At 35.9% G+C, this 10,814-nt stretch overlaps 2 protein-coding genes across 2 annotated transcripts; one reads left to right on the forward strand and one right to left on the reverse strand.

Annotated features, from left to right (window-relative positions):
- The first annotated feature begins 537 nt into the window (after positions 1–537).
- Positions 538–3,893, forward strand: LOC110428061 (RNA-binding (RRM/RBD/RNP motifs) family protein). Its single transcript, XM_021443738.2, has 8 exons — positions 538–1,238; positions 1,377–1,617; positions 1,705–1,802; positions 1,888–1,953; positions 2,700–2,789; positions 3,243–3,311; positions 3,387–3,493; positions 3,618–3,893. Exons 1-8 carry the CDS (start codon positions 653–655, stop codon positions 3,702–3,704), a joined length of 1,344 nt encoding a protein of 447 aa, XP_021299413.1. The 5' UTR covers positions 538–652; the 3' UTR covers positions 3,705–3,893.
- A 262-nt stretch (positions 3,894–4,155) lies between these two features.
- LOC110428062 (protein SUPPRESSOR OF K(+) TRANSPORT GROWTH DEFECT 1-like) lies at positions 4,156–10,156 on the reverse strand. The gene is given in 10 exon segments (XM_089785585.1): positions 4,156–4,567; positions 5,169–5,259; positions 5,261–5,307; positions 5,395–5,424; positions 5,426–5,494; positions 5,589–5,663; positions 5,762–5,830; positions 6,717–6,915; positions 7,725–7,830; positions 8,896–10,156. Coding segments are annotated over 10 exon segments (1,278 nt in total). The 5' UTR covers positions 9,362–10,156; the 3' UTR covers positions 4,156–4,441.
- Positions 10,157–10,814: the final 658 nt, after the last annotated feature.

Genomic DNA, 10,814 nt, shown 5'->3' on the forward strand with positions numbered 1-10,814 from the left:
TTTTTGCCTACTTTTAATGTAGGGCATTCTATAAACCTATCTAATGAAGGAAGGATAGATCGACTATAGCTTTTCGCCGACCTACTGCTGATGACAAACCTTGAAATCTAATTGCCAGTTAAATAGAAGAATGCCTTATCTACTTTGCATAGAAGCATTGAAAAATTGGATCATCAATTTTGGATAGGATTAGAATGCTGGCAATGCAATGAGAAAGTTGCTTAACTATACCTTCTGTGACAGTTTGTGCTGCAAAAGCCCTACAAATCCAAGCCTCAAACACCAAATAGAACAACATATAATCTCTACGCCTTCGTCATAGAAATATGATAATTTTGTTGATAAGAAAAAACTTTTTTGCTACGTAGGTGGGAATGAATATATAAAATTATTAATAGTCTTGCAATCATCCTCCACTTTGACTTTGCAATTGCAACAACTTTTCTATATAATTTTCTGTGGAAAGACTTCCTTAATTGCTAACAACTCTAACTATACCCGAGCGCAAAGCATGGGCAATTTTTTAGTGTCTTAGCAATTCCACCCAACCAAAGGTGTTGGTAGTATGAAATAAAAATCAATGAGCACTCCTGCGCTTAATTAAAACTGATGAGGATCCGCCACGGTAATAAGCAATGGCCTAGAGAAATATATGCAGATTATTTTGCTGAACATCATGTATTTCTCTATATATATAGACAAAAATCCCCGAGTGCCCAACCAAAGCAGAATAACGTCAGTCGATAAGCAGAAAGCGGTTAGCAGGCAAGGAGAAGCAGCTATGGAAGCTCTTTGTCCCTCACTAACCGCCGTTTATTTTGCGAGTAAATTCCCACTTAGCTCTCCTAGATCATTTCCCCAAATTGTCTCTCTAGACGCGAACAGGTTTCCGGTCTGGGTCCGGAAGAACGAAAGCAAGAACCACTCGAACCTTTACTTAACGTCTTTAGTTTCTTGCATTGGTTTATCCACAACTGGAATTGCAACTGCTGCTTCAGCTTCCTTCGTTTCTTCTTCTTCTTCCTCAACAACTGACAACAACTATTGGATGGTGCTAATGGCTAAGCCTCCAGAAGGGGTCAGTTCCAAACCACAAATCATTGATTACTATGTTAGCACTCTGGAAAGAGTTTTGGGCACTGAAAAAGACGCTCAGATGTGTATATATGATGCTTCTTGTGATACCCGCTTTGGTTTTTGCTGCCATATTGATGAACAAGCTTCCCGTGAACTTGCTCGTCAGTATCTTCTGCTTCTTCTTCTAATTTTTGGTTGTATCTGCTTCATTGCTGCATATTTTCATATGGGTGCTTGATATTTCTGTTAAAAGAGCCATTGCTACTCTTTTTCACTTATTTTGCATCTCTATGCTGTAGGTTTACCTGAGGTTTTATCGGTTAAGCCAGACCCTGGGTACAATTCTGAGAAAAAAGATTACACCGCTTCAAACATTGAGGTCACTAACATATTCAATTCAGGAGTAGCAAGTTGGCAGTTGTTTCCTGCTGGGAACACCAAACACTGGCTTGTTCGAATGGACAAGCCAGGCGTCGAGGTTGTTACAAAGGCTCAAATGGTTGATTATTACACTCAAATATTGACTAAGGTTTTGGGAAAGTAAGTATTTTGTCATTAAGCATGAAAGAAATTTGTTTCATTTGTATCATACTGTTACTTAATCCTGGAGTGAAATGATTGTTGCAGCGAGAAAGATGCCCAAATGTGCATATATCATGTATCTTGGCAATCCCATTTTGGTTTCTGTTGTGAACTTGATGAAGAATGTGCGCAGGAACTAGCTGGTCGGTATATATTTGTTCCTTTAATCTGCATTTATCCGGTAAAAGTATTTTGTAGCTTTGGACTAAATGCTTCCTTTTACCACAGGTGTCCCTGGAGTTCTATCTGTTGAGATAGATAGGAATTTCGAGTCAGAGAACAAGGACTTTGGAGGTTTCTCCCTTGTTTGGAATAATTTTTTCTTATTTAAAATATGTTCCTTTTGTTCCAATACAGATCTCTTTATTGACTAACCTTACCAGCAGTGAGCTACATTGAAATGTTTTAGAATAAGAACTAGGGGAACTTTGGTATATTGAGGGTTTTCAAATCTAAATCAAGCAGTTCTGTTTTTGGATTAGATGAACTGCTAGAAAAAGTTTCTCCATCTGTCTGGCTTGGCAAGAATTTAGGTAAGGATATATATGAGAGTTCAAAGGCTTCAAGCAGGAAATGTTGTCAATATAAGGATTAGAATGATGTAGATCAAAACCTGTGCTGGTGAGTAGTTGGATAAACTATCTTTTAAATTGAGGAAAATGCCCAAATTCTTCTATCAGATAATGGTACCATTTGATGCTATGTTTTCCTGTAAGTAAAATAATGCGACATTAATAAGTATTAACTTTGGGTTGTACTACTTTTCCCTCTTGTTGTACCTGTAAGTAAGATCATGTCTCATTATTAAGTAGTAACTTTTGTTAGCTTATTGAGGATATATTCAATTAGGGAGAGCTTGTTGTGCTGATGATCTTGCTCTTTTCTTTTTGGTTATCTAGTATGTAGATTGTTACGATTACATGTTATTCAATTCAGTGCCATTCATATTTTGATCAAACATCCATCGTCATCAAAGGATCTATTTTTCTTTCTTTGCCTCTCTTTCATTCCAATATAGAGTAACAATTTACAGTTTCCAGGTAATAATTTACAGAGTTCTACAAAACTGCCAGAAACTTCAGAAGCTAGTGAAACGATCACCGCAAGAACGAAGAAACTTTTCATAACAGGTAAATTGCTGCTCTAAATCTAATTTTATTCTCTTTCATTTATTTGAACATGGTCTTTATTTCTTTTCGTGTTTGCTTTTTTCCTTGTGGATATGATTTTTCTTGATCATATTAAAGGAAACTTGACCAGTTCTTGTTTACTACTCAAATATGCCAAAACAAAGAGAAACAGGAAAATTTCTAATGTTGAAGTTGTCAATCAAACATCATCTCTTCATCATGCATGATTTTTGTCTGTCCTGTATGGTTAAATTTCAAAAAATATAAAAAGAAACAATATCTCGAAGCACCTTCTGTCAATCAAACTGTGTTTCTCTTTGTTGCGTCATAACCTGTCCCTACTCTTGTAGTTTCTTTCAAGGGATCCAAAACTTGTAGCACTGTGGATTCATTTTGTACTTTCTTTTATTATTTGCTAATTGATGTCCTTGGTGCTCTGTACTTATCGAACAGGTCTGTCGTTTTACACATCTGAGAAAACATTGCGTGCACATTTTGAAGGTTTTGGTGAGCTTGTTGAAGGTATGTTTGCATGTTTCATGGATCAAGTTCCATACAAAGTATAAGTTCACTTGCTAAAGCTGCTATTCTCAACAGTTAAAATTATAATGGACAAGATTTCTAAAAGATCTAAAGGATATGCATTTGTGGAATACACCACAGAGGAGGCTGCAAGTGCTGCACTTCAGGAGATGAATGGCAAGGTTAAAAAATATTAAGGAGCCTTCTTTAGTTTTGTACTTTCTACATCAACAGCTCTGGCTTATAACTGTAATTAAAAGTCGAGCCAGAAAGAGAGAGGCTGAATCTGTTTTTGTTGCTTTGTAGATAATAAATGGGTGGATGATAGTTGTTGATGTTGCCAAGAGTAAACCACAGAACTTCAGCAGAGGTCGTCTCAGAACAACACTCTGACCAGGAAGAGAAGAAAGGAGGCGTTGGGATGAAGTTGAGGTAGAAGATGCTGAAGGGAATCAATGCCCTCCTGGCTACTACCAGAACAATTTGGCAGATGGACTATCGAAATTTTGTACGTTTGAAGTTACCAAAATGATCATTAGCTCTTTAACTTAGTAAATAAATATGTTTCACTTCATATGTAAACGCCAACTTGGTCACAAAAGATATCAAGTCTTCCTGCCAATGGTAACCTTGCAAAACAAGAGTCGGTAGGAGTCCATTTTAAATTTTTTCATGTTTAAAGATATCAACTCTTTAACTTACAGATTCACAAAGTTGACCTCAGAAATGGTAACTCCATGTTTAGTCTTGTCTGCTATCAAATTTTTCCATGCCCTTTTTCTTGAAGGAAAAGTTTGATTCTTTGGTTTTTTACAATAGTCAAAAATTGAATTGACTATTGCTCTAAACTGAAAGTGAACCCATCAAGTGGTTCTCATTTCACAAGAAAATTAGAACTACTGAGAATATATATATACACACAAATATAGGTGTATCATAAGACTGTACAACATCCGTACATTTGCCTTATGTTCTTTAAAATGAGGGGATAATCAACCTATGAACAGTAGATTAACTCTTAATGAGCTGAACAACCTAACATTATCGAACATATATCATCTGCATTCTTTTTCTTTGGTTTTTTTTTTCTCTGTAGTTATAAAGCCTTGCTGCAAACCATAGAAAAGTCATCATCCCTCTTCTCCAAACCCCTTTGTGAATCTCTCATGCACCTCCAGGTCAGGTTTACTAACAGTTGGCTTCTGTCTAGCAAGCACTTCATTAAAATCGGCTCGTGTGATAGGTGGCGGTAGGATCTGCATAATCATCAATTCCCAATGAATGCATATCAGTTCATTTCCAAATGTTGCAGCTTCAAAAGGAGTCACTTGAATACAAGATTTTATTCTCTTTTTTTGTTATATTTTATGAGTGAAACTGTAACTTTTATATAGGTTTAGTTAGGCTGTTTATACAGTTAATCATTTTCTCTTTTTTTTTTCCAAGTAATAGGGTTCAGGGTTTAACTTATAAATACATATGTTGTTTCAGTTTATAGCAGGTTTTTGGATGATAACTGATCAAGACTTTGGATTACTGAATTTCACCCGTCTCCCCCTCATTAATTCTCTCAGATTCTCTCTCATTTCCACATATCTCTTTAGACCTGGTTCTACATCACCAAGTCGTTCAACAGACTACATTCAAAGTAAATCTTGACAAATTTCAACTACAAGTAAAAACAAATAAAAGCAATGCCTATTGTGTTTGAGAATTCCTGAAAAAGTTCTACTACTGATCATCTTGTGCATCAAGCACGGCAGTGCTAATTTTGGAAATGCTTCCTCAGGATGAACTTTGAACTATAAGCAGCATCAGTCTAACATTAAAAAATCAATGAATAATGTATATCCATACCTTTGAAGCAAGGCCTTTTACATCAAGTTCCAGTATCGTGGTCCGAATAGCTCCTGGTTGAGTACTTCCACAAGGAACCCACATATCATTTGTCTGCATCTCGGGTTTTCCGAACAAGTTCAAAGAGCACATCTTTGACCTATAAAATCCAGAAAAAAACTGTTTTAATAAAGAGAACTGGAAGATTTAGAGGTGGTTAAGGCTTGAGTTAACAAATGGCACCTACACCAACAGAAATGTCTGAACCTGAGAACCCCTTCTGTTTTGCGAGCTAAATGCTCAAAATCACTCTCAGTTAAGTTGTGGGGAGTGTCTCCAAGATGGACCTGCTCACAGCTCATATCACAACCCCAGTAAGAATGTAAACAACCATAAGAAGTTTATCACAAGGACTTGCATTGTTTAGGTCCACAAGAATACCTTAAACATGTGCTGCCTTGCCTTCAAATCTGGCAGAGGAATATATATTCTCTTGTCAAAGCGCCGCCGGATAGCCTGTAACATAAGTTGTGTTAGGGAAAACAACTGATAGACTCCTAACAATCAAAAGGCTTCTAGTTATAACCCACAGCTGAGAACCAGTATTTCTACACCTGATCTAGAGCATAAGCAGTATTTGTGGCTGCAAGAACAAGAACTTTTTTATCATCATTTCCTACTCCCTGAAAATGCATAGAAGAGAACCCCCTAGTAAAAGATTAGAAGGGTCATCAGATTTAAGAGCTGCGATAACGAATCATCTATTGAGATAGTAAATACGAATAAGGAAATCCAAAGGACCAATCAAGGTCTTTCACCATGATATACAATTACAAATAGTGCCAAGGTGTTACAAGTTGGTAGCAAATAGCACAAAAATTGTTTTGATTATTTTTTTTTTTTGAAAAAAAAAATTTGCATAAAAATGGAAACACAAAGTGAAAGAAACAGCAGAGAAATGCCCCATACAGCAAAGAATATAAACGCCCAAAAACAATTGGGCATATCAAAAAATGAGCTAGCTCGTGCAAACAAAAACATAAGAACACTGCTCCTCCTGTCAATGTCATAAGCTCCAATTACAAATCATCCGCCAATCATAAATTCCTTTCTTTTGCATTCACATCACAGGTACCCTCCCTGGTCATCTTACTCCAGTGATATCCCAAGTAGCGTTACTTCAAATTGTCACATAAATGACCTCACTACTATGTCTGAGAAAGCCAAGACATAAGGAGTGATAAAATTAGTGGGTCTTCTTTGACACAAATGTAAACCATTAGATCTGATTTTTTAGTCATAGGTCTAAAAGAATGAATTCTAGATATGCCAAATGGCATAACAAGATGAAGCCAACGACAACTATAGTTAGTCTAAGTTGGGAGTGGGGGATTCACTACAATTACTAACTTAATTTAGTCACAGTTCATATCTTATCTGTTGAATTAAGGCACTTAGCTAGTGAGCAGGCACTGTACGCAAAATTGTAACACAATAGTTTAAGTGTACACGTTATTGCAGAAGACAATTCTTTTGACTGTTTTTATCTGCTTGCATTACGCCAAATACCTGCATCTGCACAAGAAGCTCTGTTTTAATACTCCGAGATGCTTCACTCTCATTTCCTTCACCACGTTGACCACAAAGAGAATCTATTTCATCAATGAAAATGATGGATGGAGCATTATCACGAGCCATCTGAAAAAGACTTGAAACTAGCTTTTCACTTTCACCCATCCATTTTGAGACCAGGTCTGAGGAAGAAACACTGCAAAAAGAAACTATCTAGGACTTGTCAAAGTAACCAAGCCATCTACATGAAGACATTAAAATGCTAAGAAACCTAAACTCTGCATGTATGCCTGAAGAAATTGGAAAGTAAGGAAGTTTTATAAGGAAAGAAGCAGGAAAATGATTTCAGTTTGAGACAAGAAGATAATGGGCACCATATAAAGTTGTTAGCGATGCTTCTCTTGGGTCTTTGTCAGCAAGTGAAATTCATAAGGGAAACTATAGCTTTCACGAAGTTGTGATATATTAATATACCACAAATGAAACGACAACTTTCTGCTCCTCATCTGTGCCTTACAGTTATAATGTATCATAATATATCTTCGGATGACATCTGATTATCACCTATCATGGTCACTTCAATGTTTCATGATTGAAAAAAGCTTAAAAAAAGAAATTGGCCTCTTTTTCATGTAGTCAGCATACTTTAAGAAAATATTTATCTTAAGACGATCACTTTCTAATGCCAATTACTATCTAACATAATCAACCTCTTGTTACAAAGATCTAGCTCATAGAGAAAACATTACGGACCTTGTTACAATATCTTGATGAGCTCCCATTTTTGTCACTGGCACATTGAGCCGTGTTACAGTTATTACTTTACCACAATTCTTTTATTTTTTTCAAAAGGTTGCATTAAATTACTTTGATTTCACAGTGACTGCTGTCTATAATGTCAAAATCCACAAAGCCCAAAACAGTGAACTTTAACTGGGAGATATAACTGGCAGTTTCAAGGATGAGTTTATGCACTGTAAGTACAATAGGAGTTGAATATATAACCTGAAGAAAGTAGAGTCTGCTTCTGTTGCAACTGCCTTTGCTAGATAAGACTTTCCTGTTCCAGGAGGACCATATAATTGGAAAGCTTTCCATGGACGTCTCTTCCCTAAGGAATAAGAACCAAATAAATTTATATTTGACGACTGTGAAAAGTGTTGCATAAAATTTTGACAGATGGAAGCAAATAAACCAGAAAAAAACATTGAACATAAAAAATATACTGAGTCTTAACTTCTAAGGGGTGTCTTATGAATTTTATCAGAAAAGTTAGACATCACTTCCAATGTTTATCAAAACTTACATTCCTGAGCTACCTTTCATGATAAGAATATTGAACCTTGCATGTTTGGAGCATATGCGGTTATCAACATATCTTATGTAGGCCAAAATACCAAATCTGTTTCAATTAGAGTTAATAGATATGAAATAATAAGATTCTAGCAGGCAAAGACTTCTGTAAAGTCATCTGCAAAGCAGTGAATACAAAAGCATATCTCCTAGGTAGATAGCAAATATGCTAGGTACAGATTCAGAAGGACTAAAAAAAAATGTAACTAGCTCATCAAAGAAATACTAGAGATGTAAATTGAAGTGATGATGAGTTTCAACATTTATCATGAGTACATTTGTGCAGAATTTGGAGATAGGTCTAGTATGAAATAAAAATCTAATAAACCAAGATGCTACCATTGGCTATTTCAACTTACAAAGATATTAATACCAAGGATAGTTAACTTGAAGTGCCATAATGAACCTAACAATCCACAAAAATTCACTCTCTTTAACAGCTTGTAAAGTTATATTATAATTCAACATTCTAAAACGGCGAAGCCAGGGGGGGAGAAATCTGGCTATTAATGTCTTTGGCCATACTAGAACTATTCCCGGATGCAGGGTATACTTTTAGTTCCACTGAACATAATTCAACCGAGCAAGGAAGTTACAGCTCAAAGACAACCAGCACAATGTGAGGAACTTGGAAATAACACTAGAGATTTTCAACTGGCAATTGTGTTGTCAACTGCAGAGCAGCAATCCATATTTCTATTGATTTTCCTCTAATTAACAATCCATAGACCACCTTTTTTTAGTGCATGCCAGGCAAAATGTAATTGAGAAAAAGCATAAAACCACAAGAACAAATTTCACAATTAAGGATTAAGGAACTAACCAGTAAAAAACTGTGGAAATTTAACAGGCAATATGACCGCCTCTTGCAATGCTTGTTTAGCACTCTCAAGCCCTGCCACATCACTCCACTTTACATCCGGCTTCTCCTTAATTATCACCGAATCGAGCCCAGCTCTCAGCTTCGCTTGTTCAGAATCCTCCTTATCTTTCCCTTCTCCATCCTTTGTTTTTGGCCATTTAGCATCTCCAACATCACGATTCGAGTTTGGCGAACTTCCCCCATTGTCAAGAATGGCTCTTATCTCCTCAGCCCTCCTCAAATATTCGTTAAAGTTTTGCATGAGGGCTTCCTTAATTTTGGGGTTTTTCTCATACTTCAAATGAGTTTTGAAGTACTCTAATGCATTCATGTAAAGGTGAAATGCCTTACTATAATTAACAGCATCGTCTTCCCGAACTGCCTGCTTTACATACTCAGTGGCATGCTCCTTGAAGCTGATATACATTATGTGAACACCAGGAAAGCATACCACAACAATCCTGGACAAAGGTTGCCCTCAAAAAGCACTTGTAATTCTACAAGAAGTTAATGAGAATTTGATTGCTTTAAGCACAACCAAAGACAAAAAGACAGCTCAAATTTAAATCCAGCTACGGAACACTCAAAATAAATTGTTAAAGTGAGTCCTTGGGGATTGAGGTGGTGGTGGTGGTGGTGTTTAAACTATAAACAATCCCTCAAAAACATATTCATTTTCCGCCCAAAGTGAAAGACCCAACATCGGTAACAGCTTGACTCATCATGTTTTTAAGCTGAAATGACATAAAAACCCCCCAGAAAGATCCTTCAATTCAAAATATCGAAACCCAATACCCAATTTTAAGCTTGCATGCTTCACAAACCAACTACAAAATCTTCAAGAACTAAAAATAAAAAAGAAAGAAACTGAAGAATCCAAATTGAAAACGAAAAGATTATTGATGCAGATCTTGAAGAAGCTCATGGATCTTCAGAGGAGGTTGGCTATGAAGAAAAGGGGTTTTTCTTTTTGTGCTGTCTCTCTCCCTCTCTAGAAAATGAAACATAGTTGTGTCTTGAGAGAGAGCAGGAAAAGGAAAACCAACGAATGACATGACACAGTTTTGGTGGCTTTCACAATCACAAAGAAAAATCTGAGAAGCATGAGATTTGAAAAAAATAATAATAATTACATTTTGCCACATTATAACTACTTGGGTTGCTGGTTTAGGTTGACGTGTTTGCTGGTTTAGGTTGCCCTGCCTCTAGCGTATGTTCATGCCCTTTTTCGAGTCTGAATGTCATTCACGCCTCCTTTTTTGAACTCACATCACAAAGGAAATTGAGTTGCCAAGAGAATGTGATGAAATTTATGAATTTGGCATTAAATCCTTAGGCATTCTTTCGCGTAAAATGTCCCAAAGTTTTTACTACAAGTTTTTCAAATTTTAAAACAAACCACTTGTTATTGTCAAATGCAAACGACCTATACGTGAAGGATCATCACATTTTTTATTAATGTTGGATCGGTGACATTAATTTTACCAAACTCAATTATGCAGTGACTTCATTATATTAACTCTTTCACTTATAAAATAGAGATCCATCTTGTTTCAAATTTACCTTAATTCTCATATCATTAACGAGAATCTCATATTAATAAAGAGTTAATTAAAATTTGACAATGCTTTTCACAATCCACATTGTTATATTGAGATAGTTAAAAGAATTAGTAGTCTAATAAGTTCAAAATATTAACTAAAGTATCAAACAATGATATAATATTAAAATGAAGAAATTGTGAGAAATAACCATACTTATAAAGTGATTTCAGAAATAATCACTTAAAAAGTTATCTGTTTTTATCCAAAAACAAACATTAGTAGGTCAAAATGCTCTTAAAAACATCTTGACAAATTAATCTCCTGATATCTCTCCCT

Source organism: Theobroma umbraticum, unplaced genomic scaffold (genome assembly GCF_002168275.2).
Source record: "Theobroma umbraticum cultivar Fairchild unplaced genomic scaffold, ASM216827v3 scaffold_39.0, whole genome shotgun sequence".
In the NCBI taxonomy this organism is placed as follows: Eukaryota; Viridiplantae; Streptophyta; class Magnoliopsida; order Malvales; family Malvaceae; genus Theobroma; species Theobroma umbraticum.

Excerpts from the sequence above, each read along its gene's own strand:
- LOC110428061 (XM_021443738.2), top strand. The coding sequence starts at position 653 with ATGCAGATTATTTTGCTGAACATCATGTATTTCTCTATATATATAGAC. Across the intron at positions 1,954-2,699 it reads AGAGAACAAGGACTTTGGAG|GTAATAATTTACAGAGTTCT; the intron begins GTTTCTCCCTTG and ends TACAGTTTCCAG. Across the intron at positions 3,494-3,617 it reads TTCAGGAGATGAATGGCAAG|ATAATAAATGGGTGGATGAT; the intron begins GTTAAAAAATAT and ends GTTGCTTTGTAG.